The sequence below is a fragment of the Rattus norvegicus genome, chromosome 16 (assembly GCF_021556685.1).
Source record: "Rattus norvegicus strain SHRSP/BbbUtx chromosome 16, alternate assembly SHRSP_T2T, whole genome shotgun sequence".
Classification (NCBI taxonomy): Eukaryota; Metazoa; Chordata; class Mammalia; order Rodentia; family Muridae; genus Rattus; species Rattus norvegicus.
Window position 1 is genome coordinate 76,957,536 of NC_141549.1, and position 19,716 is coordinate 76,977,251.

The following is a 19,716-nucleotide window of genomic DNA, read 5'->3' on the forward strand; positions in this document are numbered from 1 at the left end:
TGACCGTCACAGGCTCAACGGTCTCAGCTTGTTCTGCAGCATCCCAGCCACCGACCTCAGAGTCCGGTGCTGGGTTTCTAAGAGGGAATACCAAGACCAACAGAGTATTTTTCATACTTCAAAGCACTATTTTAACATTATACTGAGACAGCTAGACGTGGTGGCACATGCCTTAAATTCCAGCACGGAGGCAGTTGGATCTCTGTGGGTTAGAGGCCAGCCTGGTCTCAGGATAGCCAAGGCTATATAGAGAGACCCTGTTTATAACTAAATTGCATAGGGATTGAAGGTGTGGCTCAGAGGCAGAATGCATACTTAGAATCCATGAGGCTTTGGCCCCACCCCCTAACACGGCCAAAAGAGATAAAGGAAAACATAAACAAAATAAACCCAAGCCCCTGATTCTGTGTATTCTCCAGCAGACCGGCGTCAGAGGAGAGGGACCCGCCTCTCCTGAAGAGGAAGTGGAGGGGCAGAGACAGGCTGGTTTGAGGAGTGGGACGCTATGGGTCTGGTTGTATCTCTGAATTACAGGAGTGCAAGGATGGGGTGGGTGGGGAGCAGCAAGCAGCTACCTCATCGAGGACCATGCCAGCAAGGACGAGAAGGCCACTGTTACCTCCCAAGGGGCTACTTGAGGAGAGGTCACTGTTTGCCCCTTTTCAAGCTGGCCCGCTTCACTATTTGAGCCCCCTTCCTGCCTTCTATCAGGTCCGGCTGGAGTCCACTCCCTCTTAGCTCCACCTGGAGACAGCATCAAAGACAGAAAGTAGGAATCAAATAGGCAGAGGAGCAAGCACGCGCTGGAAGTGACAAGGGACAGGACATCGAGGAGGAGGAGGAGGAAGAGGAGAGAACACCGTCTGTCAGAAAGGTAGCCGAGAGGCAGCATGCAAAGTAGAGGTGAGGCAGAGGTGAACTTGCTGCGGCCTCCAGGGGCCTGCAGCACCTCGGTACCTTAGTAAGTTTCATAAAGGACTCAATGTCCGCTTCCAGATCCCCAGGGTCTGCCAGGGGTCCCTCAACAATCACCTCCTCGTGCTGCTGGGTGTCGATGGCACCAGAGGAGTCCACCTGTCGGACGACTTTTCGAATGATCTGGAAAAAGAGAGAGAGAGAAGGAGGGCTGGTCAAACTGTCAGGGCAAAGTCTGAGAGGAACAAGTCTCCAGCAATGGCCTCAGGAGGAGGGGCAATGTCCTCCTGTCCCTTGGAGGCGAGAAGAAGCCTTTCTCTGCTGCCGTTCATGGGAATGACAGTGGAGCTTGAACTGGGGAGCACTGCTGCTGGCAGGCATCGGCAACCATTGGCTTGGCCATGCGCAGTGCTGCCTCAGCCTCCCACATCCCATTCTGCACCCCGGAATGGATAGAGGCTCATGTTGACTATCATGCCTCTCCAGTGCCCGAGGACAGAGGTGACCCTTTTAATCTAGATGCGTCTGTGCCACTCCTCTGCTCTGTGTTCATTTACCCAGAATGGGAGATGAACATGAACCATGGCTTAGGCCCTTAGGAAGGGGCGGGGACAGACAGGGGCCTTCACTCCCTATGTGAACAGCTCCCTAGTGAAACACACACGGGCTATATCCTGCTCCTTCCCTTCGCTTTATGGGGCAGTGCCTGCCAGGCTACGCAAGCTTATCACGCTGAGGTATGCTGCCGTTTTAACGAGTTCCTGCAGCCAGTCTGTTACGGGAGCTCCACAGGAGAGTTCCCCATTCTCTCACAGCACATTTCAGGGCCAGCTTTCACAGGTTAGGGCTGTGTGTTTCATGGAAGCTGATCCCTCTGATTCATGCTGAGGTAGGCTTTGAGGTTATAAGGCCCTCAGTGTTCCGATTGCAAGGGACCCAGAGGTCTCGTTTCTCCTGAGTTACCCCGAATCCCTGAGGTGGTGGGCCACAGCCCGCCTACCCTGTTAGGGCAGCAGTGAGAAGCCGGTCTAAGCTGAGCTCCTCTGCCTTTCTGCTTTTGGTCTCACCTCAGCGTCTCCTCAACTCAGAGGCTCTGCCCTTACCTTCTTGGTGACAATGTTGCCCTGTTCGTCTGTGAATTGTTCCTCTGTCACCTGCTCTCCTGGAATATTCTGAAGCTCATCCCCCTGGAATTAGAAGAAGGGACAGACCCAGTCCGGTAAGTGGGATTTTCCTAATAAGAGCAGAAGGCGAGGACATACAAGGGAGTGGCAGCAACAGCCGTGTCCGGTCGAGTCTGAGGCTCAGCAAATAGTCCCAGCCAAACAAAGGCTCTCATGCTGTCCCAGCACCATGTTGGGTCATGAGCCCTGAGGCAGGCGGGAGCCAGAACCCGCAGGAGCTTTGCGTGTCTGATCATTGCGATGGCAACAATATGACGTGAGTGTACAAGTTCCTGAAGGCCCCCCAAGAGGAGTAAGGGAGGGAATACCGTGGACATCATAGCCCCAGAGGTGTCTTGTGTTCCTAGAACAGACATCCTAAGTCCCAGAGCTGAGCTTCCTTCATTACCCACTGCTGGGTATTGGGGCAGTTCTGAGCCAGGTACTACAAGTGGCTGTGGCTCCCAGCACAGACCGCAACCAAAGAGGCCCTTCCTGCCCTTACGCGCTCGTCATATCTCCTGACTCGAGTTGGTCTTCTCTCAGCATCACCACACACGCATGCACCCACGCACGCACGCACGCACGCACGCACCGTAGGGTCCCCTCAGACTGTCCTCTGGCCCCTGAGGTCCGGGCCCCCTACCCTGCCGCTTGCCTGGTGTTACCTTCAGGAAGACCCTTCGGCGGACCACCCTGGTGGAGATGGTCTCCTCGTCGTCACTCAGGCCCCCGCTCTCCCCCAGCTCTTTGTCCAGTTCCTGGTGGATGTGCTTTAGGACAAAGCACAGGGAACCCTTGACAATATGCATCACGTTCTGACAGCTGACCAGGAAGAAGCCTAGCAACACCAGAGTGACCAGGAGCTGCGTGATAAAGGTCCACATCGTCCTCCCTTCCCTCTCCTCACCAGCCTGGCCCTCCGGGGACCAGGGACACCAGGGGATCAGCTGCTGTGGAAGTCCAATTTCTCATTCTCCTCTCGGACTCCCGAATCCCCCAGCAGTCCCTTCCATTCTGTCTCTTTATCCTCTTGCCTCCGTATCTCCTGTTTATTCTAAACGGGAGACCGAGCGATCTCCCCCGAGAGCGACTCTCTCAGCTGGGACGGCACGACCCAAATGTCCTTCCTGCCAAACGGCCTGGGATCTCTCCTCACACCCCAGAGGACGTCAGCCTTCTATAATTTTAGTAATTTTAGCTCTCAAGCCAGCTGCTGGAGCTGTCCAACTGGGAGGAAGGGAGACAGCAGGTGGTGTGACTCGGGCTCAGGAAGCACATGTCAAAGTCACTGTGGAGAGGGACACCAGGCTTGTCTACGGGAGCCAGAGGGAACGCTTCTCACGTAGGGACTCCATAGGACAAGATGTCCCGAGAATGTGGCTATGTTCTGTGTCTTTGTGGGCCGCTGTTGCCATGATGAGAATGATGTTGGCCAGGTCTGGACCCCATAATAACCGGGAAAGTTAGGGCTTATTTAAAAAAAAAAAAACAAGGGGTTGGGGATTTAGCTCAGTGGTAGGGCGCTTGCCTAGGAAGCGCAAGGTCCCCAGCTCCGAAAAAAAGAACCAAAAAAAAAAAAAATAGTGCACAGTCACGACATGGTCATAAAAAACAAAAACAAAAACAAAAACAAAAAACCTGAGGGTGGGTGAGCAGTTTGTTCGGACACAGTCAAGTGAAGAAGTGCTAGGCCATTGCGATTCCTGTCAGCGTAGAACTGGGGTTTAATTTTAGGCCTAGCTCAAAGGCTCTCCTCAGGCTGGGTGGAGAGGCTCACGGAACAGGACTCTCTCACATCGCAGGTGTGTTCAGGGGGTGGATTCACAAAGGCAATCGTGGTAGCAGCTGAGGATTTCATCGTCTGGATCAGGCTGTCCCCCTCTGAGTGTTAGTTAGCCCGCGCCAGCATGGAGAATGCAGCCTAAGGACACAGTAAACTAACGCTACAAATCACCACTACGGGGGCTCAGGAAAGTCAGGCATCTGTTCCCAGGCCTCATGAGATAGGGGTCACTGTGCTTTCCTGGGTGCTCTTTAGGATGCTGTGTGGCTCCCACAGCGTTGGTGAACACAGCCACTGTGTGAGACAAGGGCAAGCACCACTCAATGTGCTCCACCCTGCAGGCATCCGCCTGTTTCACGGGTCAACACGTCCGCCATCCTACCATGTTAGGGTCTTCAGTTTTTTTTTTTCCATTTTAGCTGAAGGTCAAAGGTTATGGAGTCATGGTAGGATGTCTACATAAGAAGATGATGTAAGGGAAAAGGCTTAGAAATAAAAAAAATCCCCATAACATCCAAAACCCACAGGTCGCAAGGGAATCTTTCATTCTAGCTGAGCTAAGAAGAACCGAGGGTTGTGGAATTAACAGAGATGGAATGATTTGCAGAACATGTCCAAAGCACTGTGCTTGATCCTAGCATGTACACTCATGTGTACACACACGTGCACACAAGCACATACACACAGAGTTCAACTTGGGACATTTCCTATTTCCACCCATTTCCTAGAAGAATTAGGTAGGTTATAGTCATTTAGGATTCACACTACGAATCCCAATGACAAAGAGGTTTAATGAAAGTGGAACCATTTCCCTCAAAGGGTGCATTATCATCCCTGGAGGCCTGTCAGAACCACTGGGCGGGTCTCAGGATACTGAGGCAGTGGGATTTCCATTTCTAAGTTGGTTATGTGACTCTCTGGCCACAAGAGTGTGGGTCTAGGAACCAAGAAATCCGGACACTCCCAGCTCTCGTTCGTCCTGTGACCCTTAACCACTCCCTATGCTTTCTTCCTGTATAAATTCAGGGGTCAAACACACGATCTACATCTGGAATGTATTTCTATGCTCAGCCTCTCTCCTCCACGGGGCAGAGGAAGCAGGGGGAATGACTGCCTGGCTTTGTCTCCGGGGATTCAGAGCTGTCCTAGTGACTGTCACCTGTGTTTGGACAGAGCTTGGGAGGACGGGGTCTGTGGTTAAAAAAAATGACAGGCTGCTTAACTCGTGCCAGCACACACACTTGGCAGAAGGCTTTCTGTACCAAACACCCGGTGTGATTCCTAGCAGTGACTCAGAGCAGCGTCTCAGGAACCCTGGAGTCTTTGGAGTTACCAAAGGTGTTCTGCCAGGGAGAAGAACAGAGAGAAAGGATAGGGGAAGGGAGGGTGAGGTGGGGACAGGTGGCGCTGGCTGAGGAAGCTGCACTGGATGAGGGGCTCAGGTCACGTGCGTCTTAAGCACACCCATTACAGAATGGTAAGAATGCACACTCAGCAAGAACTCACAGGAGATCTGTGTTCACAAGGTTATGTGGGGAGAGAAGATGAGGGTCCCTGTGCAGATGAAGCAAGATTGGTCACGACTGTGGGACTGGAGAGTGGAGAAGGAGGGTGGGAGGGAAGGCAACAAAAGGCAAAACCAAAGAGAAAGGGAAGCGGGGTCAAGGGAGGGAGAGGAAGGGCCAGGATGGCTAGAGGGAGAGGCCCAGAATGACATTCTGGAGGGAAGGGATGCTGGGGGTCCTCCGCTCACTCTATCACCAACAGGGACACGGGGGTTCACAAAACACAGCACTGGGATGTGGTCACGCAGAGAAAGTGGTCCCTACGTGGCCACCGGAGTCCTAGCACACGCTTCTCTCAGCCCCAGGCTCTCTAGAGTGTGATGGACGCAGCCAGGAGTTGTGGTGTACATCTGCCATCTCAACACCCCAGAGGGTGAGGCACCCCCATGCTACATCGTGTTTCAAACCCAAAAAACCGGAGCAACAAGGCAAGACAGGAGCCAGGATGGAAGGAGCAAGCACGACTGCACAAGCGAGGCCGGTGACACGCTGGGACGTCAGCAGTCCAGTGTGAGTGTGCGACACCACAGCTGTAGGGAGGGATGCCGACCACTGTGGTATGAGCCCTTCCCTTCCAAAGGAGAAGTCAGGATGGCTAAAGGGTAGAGAGTGACATCACCACCAGTAAACACACCTGGCTCGGGACTCGGGTCCTGAGCTTCTGAAAGGAGAAAGAACAAGAGGTATGGCTCGATAGCTCAGCAGGTGACAGCGTGTGGCGACTTGAGTCTTGATCGCCAGAACCCATGGAGAGGTGGAAAGAAAGGAATGAGTCCTCCAAAACGTTGTCTTCTGACCTCTACACACATGATGCCTACCGCTACATCATGGGCCCGCGCACATACATATCTCCACACTAAGTAAAGAGCAAACACATAAAAGAACAAGCGAGGTGCCCCCCCCCCCGAGACTCTCACCTGCACCTCTTGAGAGAAGGCACTCTCCGATGCCCACAGACTTGGGTCCTTCCCGGCCTTGGGGCTGTCGCTCTCAGGTGGCCCCCTCTGCACATGCTCCCTGGTGGACACCACCACCTGCTCATATTCCTGAAGTGTGCCGGGCTCCGGCCCTTGGATGGTGGTGATCCTTCTCTGGAATGACTGTGGGCCTTGCGTGACCTCCTCTTGCCAGGAACTTTGTGCGGCCTCTTGTGGATATGATGCTGCTGAACCCTGTTTATACCAGTCCACTGTTCTGGGGTCCGGGACAGGTGACAGGTGGCCAGGGAGAGAGAAAGTACAGCTGTTCAACTTCAGCCTCGGCTCTGAGGTATTGTCCCCCGCCCCCTTTCCCCATTGGCCTTGGCTTATCGAGGATGCGGCCTGTAGTGTCCTCTAATCCTGAGGGCTGGGAGACTGTCACCAGCCTGTGAAGATGTGTACATGGTCCAGCTGCACTTCTAGGTGGAGAGGCCACGGACAGCAGAATCCCTCCCTTTATGCGACTGTTTCCCTTCTCCAGCTCCCAGAGCATGTTCCTCACAGTAATGACCACGTCGCTGGGCTCTCCGTGCCCATTACCTCCTATCCTCCAGACCTTCTTTCTCTCTACCTTCCAGCTCACCCACACAGGACAGTCCTCATCTGGAAAAGCAACCACTCTTTTCCCCTCCAGAGGTGCTCTTTGGTGGGTTCTGGAGAGCCATGTGCCTCCTGAGGAGCATGCCTCAGGAGACCCTGTTAGTGCTTCCTAGCTTCCAGGACTTCTACACCTCGGAACATCCCAGGGTTCAGAGCCACATGTATGGTCTGTTCACAACACGTACTCTACCCCACAGTTTGTCCAGAGCACACATGTGCCTGTGCCACTCATCAGCGAGTGACACCTGGCCCTCGGTGTCCCTTTGCTTTTTTCTCTTACTCTCCATGTTATATCAGCCAATGAACCAATCTGGTTAGACTTTCAAAATACATCTGGAACCCAGCATTCTCAATGCTGTCTCCTGAACACCATTCCTGGTCACCATCAGGCTGCCCTCTGGGCAAAGCCCTCCACAGTGGCCTTCTGCCTCACCCAGAGGCAACCGCAGACTTTGGGGGACCCCACGGACTAACACGTCAAGCCCAGTTCTCTTCCTGCTCTCATCTTTGCTCTGCCCCAGAAGCAATGATCTTCTCTCTCATCGTCACTGGTGTAAGTCAAGGTACAGTCTACCTGACAGCCTACGACCCAGGGGTCGCTTTCCTCTACGCCCGTGGCTCACCCTTCCGGTCTCTGCAGTCTTGTGGGACTGCCACCCACTCAGGGCCTTCTCTCTCCCCTCACCTGGAATTCTGATCACAGTCCCTTCCACAGAGAGCCCCGCCTCACGCCCCACTTCCCTGCTTTGCCTCTCTACCCATCGCTGGGCGCTACCCAGCTAATTTTCTGTTTGTAGTTTATCTCTACCTTCTTATTTAAAATTTCCTATTTTTCCATATTCATGCTAATGTGTTATGCACGTGTGCATGTGTGCGGGCACACGTGTGTATGGGTGCCCGTGCGTGTGTATGCACGTTGAGAACCACCCTCTTGTGCTCTTTCTCTGCACTCACCGAGGCAGGTTCTTTCTATCACACGGTTTGCTGACGTAGCCGGTTTGGCTACAGCTGGTTATGGGGTCCCCGTGCCTCTATTTGCCATTCCCAACAGGACAGAAATGCTATACAAAGGGGCATTTACTGCACTGTTTAAGGCACAGCGAGGAACGTCTGTGCCTGTTCAGTGCGGCTGCCTTATGTAGTTGAAGCCGTGACTTTGGAAATCATGATTACGAGGCCCTGGTGACTTCAAAGGGCAGCTATAAATCTGATGATGTTTCCGTTATCTTGTTGCCTGTCAGTTTCCCCACTAGAACATCCTTGCAGGCAGAGATTCCTCTGATTTCCTCGCTGCCTTTTTACAGGAGCCTGACGCATAGTAGCTCAGTAAACGTGGTTAATGAGTGAGAGAAGGGACTGTACCCATCCACACTGGATGCTGACCAATCTCGCTGCACAGCCAGGAAATGGTTGGACCAGGTCAGAACCTGCCTTCAGTGAGCCCGCTGCTCTGGCAGAGAGGTGCCCAGCAGACAGGAAGAGTTGCATGAGTGAGTGGCCATACAGGGGCCCCAGGCATTTCGCTATGACCCTGGCAACTCGGTCTGTCCGTGTCTTCCCACAGATCAAAGCCTGGTTTTAGGAAGCGACACAAATTCTTTGCCATCTCCTTATGCAAACACGTCCTCCCGCAGTGGCTCATTCTGAGGACCCCAGGGATGGCCCTGATGGGTCTGAGGTGTGTACTGCCTGCTCCAACCACAGGCGCCATGCTTTACAGAGACCTCACAAAGCTAAAGGACGAGATCAGAGAAAGCGTCCCTACACCAATGCGGGGACACACTCAACTCATGCCTGCACTCCTCTCTGCCAGCCCGGAGCCTTTGTCTATACTCAGCACAGTGCTGGGGTCAGTGTCTGCAGAGATACAAGACTGTGGTGTCAAGAACCCAAAAGCGTTAAGCCCCAGTACCAGGGTACAGCCACAACTCCATCAGGGCATCTCCCCGGCACACAGTACCCTGTCCCAAATCCTCTCTGCACCCCCCGCTCCCCCCCGCTGGCCACGAATGGTAGGAAACTGGCCTTTGCAGCTCATAGTTCCTTTCTGATGGCTGGTGGCCGCAGAAGCATTCATGTTTAGAATACAGGATGAGCAGCATCCAGACCTTCTGCCTGCACCCCAGGAAGTGCCAGGATAGTTGGCCCCAGAGCCCAGGAAGACAGAAGAGACCCACAGACCATCCTTACCTGGCCTGGCTTCTGTCCAGCACCTGCCTCACTGAGGGTGAGTCTGTGATTCGGGCGTGAACTCGCTGCTGGCCTGAAACAAGAGACACTTCAGTCTCTGTGTCCTGCTCTGTGCCTGAGACTTCCTGACTCTTCTTTTCTGACCTCTGACCTTCCTCCTGACCTAGCAAATCTGCCAGGCCATTTGTGGCATCTGAATCCACTGTGTCGTCCTCCACCAGGTCCTGAGAGCCCAGCTCCGGGCCCTGCGTGTCCTCTGAGTGTGCCCCCTCCAACTTCCACTCTGGTATGGCGTCAGAGTCCTCGGCCTTGCTGCACTCCAGAGAGGAGTCCTCAGCAGTGACCAGGGAGGGTGTGAGGCCCGAAGACCACACCTGCATGTCAGACATCTCCAGCATGGTGTCATGCTCCGTGGCCGCCAGGGGGATGGCGTCTATGACGGCCACTTCGTTCCAGTACTGGTCTGCACACAGTGGAGAGGGAAGTGCGTAGTGCAGGGAGGCGGGGGACAGCAGCTCGTCCTGCAGCGAGGAGTAACCTGGAAAGGCAGACAGAGGGCAACATGCTCCAGAAGCGATTCCTGTCACACGCGCTCACGTGCAGGACCACACACACTTACACACAGGCACGGCCACAGAGAGGCATGCACATTCAGGGCGGGGGCTTTCCAAGCTCCAAGTCCAAAGCTCAGACCTTGTGGCTAATGCCGGGACACCCTGGCAAGAGAAACAAGGCTCTGACCTGGATGGGGGCAGCCAAGGGGTGAGGGTAGAGAAGGGGGCTCCTTTGCTGGAGGGCAAAGAAACACGATTGAAATTTATTCTTATCCAGCCCGGAGCACTAGATAAAGAAGGCTTTATCCAAAGGACTTGTGCTCCGATCTGTCCTGATCGATCAGATGAAAGCCCCAGTCTCCGTGGCTGGCGGAGTAAAGGATGCTCTTTGTTTGCTCAGTCTTTCGAGTCCTGTTGGGAATGTACCTTGTGGGGAGAGCGCAGCCCACCCAGGATCAGGGTCAGTAACAAGGCTGCCCTGGAGGGGTCTGACAGGGGACACTGAACATCCACAGACCTCAGTGCGGTGGTCAAGTGGGAAACAGGCTTCTGGTTTGGCATTGAAGTGACTTTTCCTCAAGGTGCATATTGGTTCCACAAACTCTGAATGATCTACAGTGGCACAGGTGAGGGTTCTAAGGGGTCAAAAATGGCGCAAGGTCAGAGGGCACCATGGGTTCCAGCACACCTGCCCACAGCGCTTCATCCACAGGCCCTGAGCTACCACCCAGCTCTGCTTCAGCGGGGACCCAGCACAGCCTGAGGCCAGCAGCCTGCCCCTATGCTGTTCTTTGCTTTGGAAGTGAGTCCTTGACCTTGGCTCCCTGGTGTTCAGACGTGACTATGAGTAGGCATGCCTGTACATGGGGAGTTTGCGTGTTGGGTGGTCGTCAGTGTCCCCTCAGAGGTGCTCCAACCCCTCCTGCATCCAGGAGTCAAAAAGAGGTCCGTTCGTTTTCAGGAGAGTAGGTGCCAATCTGGAGATGGACTTTTCTAACTGGCACAGTGTGTCTGAGGACCTGGCATGTGCCCACAATTGTTAAAGACCCAGAAGAAGCGAAGGGTTTGCTTTTGTGTGTGTGTGTGTGTGTGTGTGTGTGTGTCTGTGTGTCTGTGTGTCTCACTTGGATGCATGTGTACATGAGGTAGGGCTACAGTGTTTAGGAGCCTCCAAGCTGTCTACTCCTCCAAGCCTAATATTCGAACCTCTCAGTCAGCCAGCCCCTTCCCAGTACCCACAGTCTCTAGACCTTATCCTTTATGGCTTGCTGAGTGGCTCTCAGCTCTGGACATTGGCTCTCCCATGCTCTGTGTCTAGCAGCACCGTCTCCACTCAATCCCTACTCCTCCGTGTGCTCTGCCAAAACACATTCACCAGTGTCTGGTTCTCCCACAGGTGCTGTGCTGGAGGGCCGGGAGATGTACGCACGCACGCACGCACGCACGCACGCACGCACGCACGCACGCACGCACGCACGCACGCACGCACGCACGCACGCACGCACGCACGCACGCACGCACGCACGTTCTCTTTTTAAACACTGCTTCTGTTGTGGGTCTCCCGGCAAATGCTTTCGGCTTTTGCATGTCTGGAAGAATCTTATTTTTGTTCTAATTTCGTTTCTAACTTTTTTTTTTTTGAGACAGGCTCTCATTATGTACATGGATGACCAGGAATTTGCTTTATAAATCAAGCTGTGCTGAGACCTGAGGCCAACTTTCTGCCTCTCCCTTCTGAATGCTGACATTACAGGCGTGCTCACTGAACTTGTTTTCTCTCCTTACTATGTACTCCACGTTGGCTTCCAACTTACTATGAAACCCGTGTTGGCTTTGAAGTTTCCTCTCCTCCTCCTCCTCCTCCCCTCCTGAGATGGACTCTCAGTCATGTACCATGAAGCCCTGACTGGCCTGGAACTTGCTACACCAGGCTGGACTTAAATACACAGAGATCTGCCTGTCATCTTGTTTCTTGAGCAGTGAGATTGAGAGCATTGATATATATATATATATAATATATATCATATATATGTATATGATATATATTATACATTTTTTCCTCCTCCCCATTTCCCCATTCCCCCTTGTTTTTCAATCTCCTTCCTGTCCTCTCTGCCACCACTGGGGAATGATCCTAAGTCTCACATATTCTAGGTAAACTCTACTGCTGAGCACGCTCCGAGCCTTGCCTGTCTTGCTTCTTTGACAGCGTGTTTTACTTTAAACCCATTGGTTGCGTGCTCATACTGTGTTCTAGGAGACATCTACCAGTTTGCTTATGGTATGCCTCAGTATAGTTCCTATGTATGGGGAGTACATTATACTATATCAATGCATTTATCATTTTCACATTAGAATCCTTTCAGCACATATGTGTAAACATGTACACATATACGCATATATATGTACCCATGCATATATGTGCACACACAGACGCACATATGCTTTCGGAATTGTCCCATAGCTCACTGATGCACTCTACGTCTTTCCTCTCCTCCCTGTGTTTCAGTTTGGAGAGGGCCTGGTGATAGGGTCTTTGCGCACACTGGGCAAACGCTCTACCACTGAATTCCACTTGGAACAGTGGTTTGAATATAAAATCACAGTTGCTTGGACTGGCCTGCCATCCTTGTCTGCGCATCTGTGTCAGTCTGTGTCTCCCCACCCCCCATTACTGATTCAGTTTCCCTGCTTCTGGTTTCTGGTCATCTTTGGCTGCCAGACATCATGCATTGTACCTTTTTGGGTGCTGGGTATTTTTGTAGCGTTGTACGTCCTTGGCTGCTGTTCTGTTACAGCAGTTTGTTTGGGGAGCAGTTTGGTCTTGTTGAGTTTTCTTTTCAGGGGTTCTTGGGCAGATCTTACGCATTGCTCCAGCTTGGGTTGATTATTTCCATTTTTCTGAAGCATGACCCTTCTTTGACCTTAGTTCACGTCTGAATGGTCAGGCTAGCCTTGGGGAATAGTCAGCTGAGCTGAAGTTTGCAGGAGACCTTCCAAGGGACTCTAGTGCTCTCTCTCTCTCTCTCTCTCTCTCTCTCTCTTTCTCTCTCTTTTGTTTTTGTTTATTTGTTTGTTTTTCAAGACAGGGTTTCTCGGTCCTGGAATCCCTCTGTAGACCAGGCTGGCCTCAAACTCACAGAGATCCATCTGTCTCTGCCTCCCAAGCGCTGGGATTAAAGGTGTGCTCCACTGCCATCCGACTCCATTCTGACTCTTGTTAGATGTCTCCTTCCTTGCCTGATATCTTCTGAAGGTGCTTAGTTTTATGGGAACTCAGCATCCTCCCCTTAACCCGGGGAGATCACCTGGGCTTCCCTTGAGCCAAATCTAGTCATCGAAGGACTCACTTCACACGTGTCTCATGGACACATTGACTCTCACTTTCCCATGTCATTTCTCACAAAGTGCTGTTCAGAGATGAGTCTCCAGCTTTGGGCAGCACCATTGAAAAGCCTGGCATGTCTAACCCCCAGACCTTGGCAAGAATTGGTGTACATCATAAACATGTCATCAGATACAGCCATTCTGTCATCCCAGGAACCTCATCAATATTTCAGGGTGGTGGTCTTCTGCTCCCCTCTAAACATCAGAGGCTCTGGAGATCATCTGTAACTCTTCCACCTTGAAGCGTCCACGGTGTTCACGTGAGTGGCAATTTCATCCAAGTTAGGTGTGAGTGGAGAAAACCCACATATACTTTCTGTTCGTTGTCACTGTAGGTGACTGCTTTCAGGATGTTCCCATTTTCAGAGGGCCCTACCCATTCATTCAGACTTAGGATTAGTCTGAGAATCTCAGCAACTATGGAACTGATGAGGACGGACATCACTGTTAGTGTGGTGCCATGGTCCCTATGGCCTGTGTACCTTCAGTGTGTTGTCTCAGTAGGCCAAGGGTAGAGAAGAACCTGGGAGGATCTACACCTAAGTTTCAGAAGTGCCAGTCTTTCCAGGACTCTTGCAGTCCTGTCCCACTTGGGTCAGCAGCCCATCTTCCAATGTATAGGTCTCCCAGGAGGATCAGAGAGCAGTCACATCCATAGGCCTGAAGCAGAGCAAGCCAACAGCTTAGCTTGCCTTTCTTTCTTTCCCCTTCCTTTCTTCCTTACCTTGGGGACACAATGACCGAGTCTTCCCTCAGTAACCCGTATACCTGTACCACATTGTTTGGGCTTCTTTGGTTGAGTGAGAGGAGAGCGGGACTCCAGGTGGCCTTTCTCCGTATCAGGTCCTTGTTGACTCGTGGGGATTACTTACTCTTGTCGGGGCCCTGGGTCCACATTCTCCAGCACCATGTTACATTGCTTTCTGAGGGCTTCCCCCAGCCCAGGAGCTTCTTGCTGGGGTTGATGAGAGCTTCATGTTCCTTTGACTATGGGAGCATGGTGAGTCCGTGTTAAGTTCCTCCTCTGCTGGCTTTTGCAGCTCCTCTGGTGTCACCTCGTTCTTGGGTTTATTGAGGAGGCTTTACTTGCAGATCAGGCCTGTGTTGGCTTTGTGAGTCCAGTGAGAGTTGGGAGGGAAGAGTTGGGAGAGTTGGGAAGAAAGTCCAGGTGACCTTTCTTCTTATCAGCTCATTGCCCTGGGTCTGTACTAACCTGCATGCTGTCACCATCCTCTTAGCTTAATGTTAATAGCAAACAAACAGTGTGGACAGGCAACCTGGACCCAGACAGGAGTCACCTTCACTAGCTGTATCATTAAAAGTTGACATAAATGAATTTTATTTCCAACCAGACATCAAGACAGATGGAGCTGACGGTATGAGATACCTGCTTTTTTTTTCTTTCTATATAAGGTTTTATTTATTTATCTTTTTAGAACATGGGGTTATTTTGGGGGTTCTGTTGTTCTTTTTCTTCTAGGCATTTTTTTTTCTTTGTGCTTATTCTGTGGGTCTGGGTGGTCCCCTCTTATGTAGGACAAGCTAACTAGCCTTTGGGCCAGCTCTCTTTTCTCACGACAGTGCCGGTCTACAGGTCAGGAAAAGCTGCCATGGGAAGATTCCTCTTAAATAAGGACCCCCACTTTCCTCCCCTTACCCTCTCCTATTCTGCAGGCACTGCCCTGAGTCCCTGTGCTTTAGATAGAGATAGGTAGAGGAATGAGGCAAATCTCTCAGAAACTGAGGTGATGGTGACAACCTCTGAGTCCTTGTGAGAGGACACACAAAGATGGCGCGGGAGCCGGTACCTCTTCCTCCCTGCTCTCCAGATCCCTTGCACCCTTTCATTTCTGACCAGAAGGACATCAGGTGTGAGATAGTCTCCTGCGACAGGGATGAGGGTGGGACAACCACATATAAGCCAATCCTGATGCCTTGGAAGCAAAAAGGATCAGGCCAAAGCTCAGTGTATGGGATTTGCCCCTGTTGAGGGCCACATGCCCGCAGGCTTCAGGGCCTAGGCTCATCTGGAGATCTGTGGGCTTTTAGTGCGTGAGGCTCAGTGTGCTGCACAGGGAAACCAGATGTTCAGAAGCAATTAACTCAGCAAAGCAGGGAGAAGGAACCTTTGAAGATGATGTTCTTTTGCTCAAACCCCACCACAGAACCCAAGGCTCTTCTGATACTCTTATGGCTGGCTTCCTGATGTCTCTTAGGCCTCTGTCTTTTCTGTCCCTATCACCTAGCTCCTCCATTCCTCACTATTTGGGAGCCCACCAGGCATGCCACCCTTCTGGAATGTTCTTTCCCTCCTGATAACATGTGGCTCATTCCCTCATCTTTGTGCCTTTGTTCAAATACAGCCAGCCTACTACGCTACTTAACCCCACACGTCCCCTTATTCTGGCCCATCGACTCCCATAGTCCATAGAACACACTATATGTTCTCACGCATGTTATTCATGGGCTATCACCACAGAGGATTTTTTTTTTTCACAGAGGCAGAATTTTGTTTCCTTGTCTTGTCTGAGAACTGGCTTCACTCCCCTCCTAGAACGGCACCTAACACACAGCTGATGCTTGGAAATAGATTAGCCAAATGGTCTGGCCAACTGCCACAGAGCCTTACCGCAGGCACAGAACACACAGAGACTTGGTCCCACTTGTGGATTGGGGCCTGCTGAGTGTTAAAAGTCTTCCGGTCTGATTGGAGACAACAGTCCTTCTTCAGACCCAAGAAACTCTACGAGTCTGACAGTTCCATGAATGTTAAGTTAATTTAAAGGCATGAAAACAATCAGTGGATTTAACTCAATTGACAGCATGGGCAATATCAAGAAGCCCATTGCACACACCAAAAGATCCAGCGTTTAGTCACATGTACTTCTCAAAGCTTACAGATGTTCTCAGCTTCCCTTTGTCCTTCTGTGAAGGAGGAGCTGGCTTACATAAGGGCTCCCCATAGGGTTCCAATCAGGTTCCTAGAGGCCAGCTACAATCCCCAAAGCTGTGGATCACTGTTCTGGAACCCTCTGGATCTGAAGAGTGGGTGGAGCATACGCATCAGCAGCAGCCACAAGGCAATGCAGACAACACGCCATGCACACGCAATGGATGCCCATGGAGACAGCCATGAAGGGGGGTGGGGGGGTCTAGGAGTCCTCTGTGACATGCACGTGTGAAATCTGACAGTTCTGTACACTTGGCCAGGTGGACACAGTGGAGAACAGGAAGTACAAGAGAATGAGTAGTCAGGATGAGGTCAGAGGCAGAAAGAAAGGGGACAGGACGTGATCGATAGATGAGCCCCACACCCAATGGGGCCAGACAGCACGCTTCAGGAGACACAGGACGTGAGGGAGAATGGGGAGGTTTGGCATGCACAGGCCCCATCTGGCTGAAGGAAGCCCTGTGTCCAGCCTACTCTAGAACTCACCTGCCCCTGATACTGCCCGCTCCCTGGTGGTACCACAAGCTGTGACTTGGGTGCCCTTGTGCCTCACATGTACACAGCTGGGGGCAGCCTTTACAACTAGCAGCTTGGGGAGCACTGCTGTCACCACAGAGCTGTGCATAGTGCAGTGTGGGACACCAGACGACATGTCCCGCAGTTGACAAGATTTTCAGAGTTAGTAAGCAGCTTGGAATCTAGCCTGACTTCTAAAGATGAAGAGATGTCTCTGCTCTGTGAGAGCCGGGAGTCAGGAAGGGCCTAACGTCCAGGCTTCTGCGCCCCCACACTGGGCTGAGTGGAAGTGGGGCCCCACTCATGTCCACTGGCCAAAGAGAGGTTGGACAAAGACAAAGGCCTTGGGACCTCCAGAATCTGTTCCTTCATGGCAGGGGCTGCTTATACTGTTGCTTTATGAAGAGTGCAGGCCTTAGACACAGCTCAGTGGCCAAGGTCAGGGCCTTCTGGGCTTCCTTTCCTTGGGCTGGGTCCCACTGGGGCTCCCTGACGTGCTGATGCATACTAAAGAGGACAGGGGAACGAATGAGATGAGGGGAGAGGGAGAGAGTGACAAGGAAGAGAGACTGGGCTCAAGGAGGGACACCCTTAGTCCTGAGGGTTCACAGTGGGATTCTGAACACCATCAGTTGATCCCCATTAGACCTTGGGCCGGAGCCTCCATGCCCCTTGCTTCCTACTCACTGAATATTCTGCAGACAGGGACAGGAACACTGAGAGGACCTATGTCTTGTGAAGAGTGAAGCAGAAAGCTTATAGAATCTAGGGTGAGGGCCTAGATTCTTGCCAGACTCAAACTCTTTCTTGCCACGCCAGTCCCTTCTGGGACCTTGGTTCCAGGGACTGGTGGTGAGGGCCTAGGAACTGCTCCGCACGTGGGCACAGAGGCACGCAACCCTGGAGGAGGATGCCCACCTCTACAGGTGAGTGTCTCCTGTCTCTCTCACTTGGCTCTGCTCTCCCTGATAGGAGGAGTTCATCACTGACAAACAACCCTCCCATTAGCAGGAGGGAGAGATGGTTTGGGGAAGATGAAGTGTCATGGGGAGGGGCCATTAATGCTGACGCCTGGAAGACGGGGGCCCCAGCTCAGCCTTGGCCTGATGTCATAGGACACTCACCATTCACCTGGGAGGGTGACAATGAGTACTCCCGGTCCCCATGCCTCCGGTCTGGTTTGAGGTTTCTGCTCTGCCTGCCGGAGCCCTCCAACATGTTAACAATCTCACTTCTGTCGATGTTCCGCAGGGCCGTGTACAGATTCTCCACTGTCCAGAGAGAAGAAAGGAGGCGCTTGAGGAGCAAATTCAGATGATTCTAGAACAGCCAGGGATGCTGTGTAAGCTCAACGGACAGGGGACAGGAAGAAGTCTGGGGAAGAGAAATAGTTCTCATTTTTGGCTAAATCATCTCTTTAAACAACAGGTCTTTACCAAAACATAACAGTGGCCATTTGTGGTTTGTTTTACTTTGTTTGCTGCTTCTGACGCCGAGGATGAAGCCCACGGCCTCCTGCAGGCTAGACAAGTGTTTTGGCTCTACAGAGTACAAGCCAGATGCTCTGTGGTCAATGTGAAGCATGCAAAGGTAGTGTGTGTGTGCGTGCGTGCGTGCGTGCGTGTGTGTGTGTGTGTGTGCTTGTGTGTGTATGTGTGTGTATGTGTGTGTATGCTTGTGTGTGTATGTGTGTGCATGTGTGTGTATGTGTGTGTTTGTGTGTGTATGTGTGTATGTGTGTGTGTATGCTTGTGTGTGTATGCTTGTGTGTGTGTATGTGTGTATGTGTGTGTGTATGCTTGTGTGTGTGTATGCTTGTGTGTGTGTATGTGTGTATGTGTGTGTGTATGCTTATGTGTGTGTATGTGTGTGCATGTGTGTGCATGTGTGTGCATGTGTGTGTATGCTTGTGTGTGTGTATGCTTGTGTGTGTATGCTTGTGTGTGTGTATGTGTGTATGTGTGTGTATGCTTGTGTGTGTATGCTTGTGTGTGTGTGTATATGTGTGTGTGTATGTGTGTGTATGTGTGTGTGTATGCTTGTGTGTGTATGCTTCTGTGTGTGTATGTGTGTGTATGCTTGTGTGTATGTGTGTATGTGTGTGTATGCTTGTGTGTATGTTTGTGTGTGTGCATGTGTGTATGAGTGTGCGTGTATGTGTGTGTGTATGTGTGTATGTGTGTGTGTGTGTGTGTGTGTTTGAGCGTGCGCACACACGAGTACTATAAGACTACTGAGAAAACAGGGTGAAAGACTGTCCTTTTGAAGTCCTGGTATAAGATGTAAGGTGCAGTTGGAAGCATCCAACTCCTGCACAGGGCAGGCTTTTGAGGAGATGCTGCGAAGAGTGAGACAGGCCTCCTCCTGCCTGGGGGATGTTTCTGAGAGGACGAGAGTGGAAGCAAACTATGGCAGGCCCACCTGACTCTGCTGTGACACCACACAGCACTCATTCAGTTGAGACATCCAATAGGGGCGCTTTGAAAACAAGTCTTACATCGATAGCATATTCTTCTCAGAGGTCCTGGGGGGTTTTCACTGAGAACAGGGAATATTGAGGGCTAGAGCTACTGAGAATGCTATCCAGTAGGGTTGCTTAGGGGACCTCAAGACTGTGAGAAGTGAGAGGAGAGACAGAGAGAGAAAGCCCGAGCTCAGCCACGATCAGCAGCAGCAGCAATGGGGTCTGAAGGACTCTGAGGAGCGGGTCTATCTAGCAAGGTGGTCAGCTGAGTGGTACTGACTCTTTGCATTTTCGCCTTCACGGTCCACCCAGAGGGTCAGCAGGGCTGTACTCTGATCCAACAAGGAGTTAGGGTTTTCTACACGGATCCGGTTGATGTCCTCCACGCTGAACTGCAGCTCCCGGGCCAGCTCTGTAGGCAAAGAATGGAAAGCCAGTATGAGTGCTGAGCTTATAATGGCCCCCATTACATCCGGGATTCTTTCCCACCAGGAAAGATCTGGTGCTGAGTAAGTATCCGCCTCCCTGCCTTCCCTGCGAACGAGGCAGGGAAACAGAATGGGGGAATGAATGAAAAAAAATATGTCAAGCCTCTTTCTTCTTTCATGATTTCACTGAGGAGGTGATGGGAAGGAGCTTCCTCAAC

At 51.9% G+C, this 19,716-nt stretch overlaps 2 protein-coding genes and 1 long non-coding RNA gene across 41 annotated transcripts in view; 2 read left to right on the forward strand and 1 right to left on the reverse strand.

The window, feature by feature from the left end:
- Positions 1–19,716, forward strand: part of Erich1 (glutamate-rich 1) — a gene marked incomplete at its 5' end in the record, with an annotated part of 52,793,804 nt that overhangs the window by 46,086,976 nt on the left and 6,687,112 nt on the right.
- The window catches only part of Ank1 (ankyrin 1), a 179,656-nt gene that overhangs the window by 9,103 nt on the left and 150,837 nt on the right, over positions 1–19,716 (reverse strand). For 5 of the 40 annotated variants that reach the window (XM_087588433.1, XM_087588429.1, XM_087588432.1 and 2 more), the window contains 7 exon segments: positions 19,351–19,482; positions 17,731–17,877; positions 9,200–9,272; positions 6,347–6,623; positions 2,019–2,102; positions 1,033–1,098; positions 620–744 (listed from right to left, as the gene is read on the reverse strand). In XM_087588433.1, coding sequence (XP_087444559.1) covers positions 646–744; positions 1,033–1,098; positions 2,019–2,102; positions 6,347–6,623; positions 9,200–9,272; positions 17,731–17,877; positions 19,351–19,482 — 878 coding nt within the window. In that variant the 3' untranslated portion in view covers positions 620–645. 40 annotated transcript variants of the gene reach the window in all.
- On the forward strand, positions 675–8,232 carry LOC148000617 (uncharacterized). Its single transcript, XR_015640441.1, has 3 exons — positions 675–874; positions 1,988–2,134; positions 5,729–8,232. It is a non-coding gene; the product is annotated as an uncharacterized LOC148000617 (long non-coding RNA).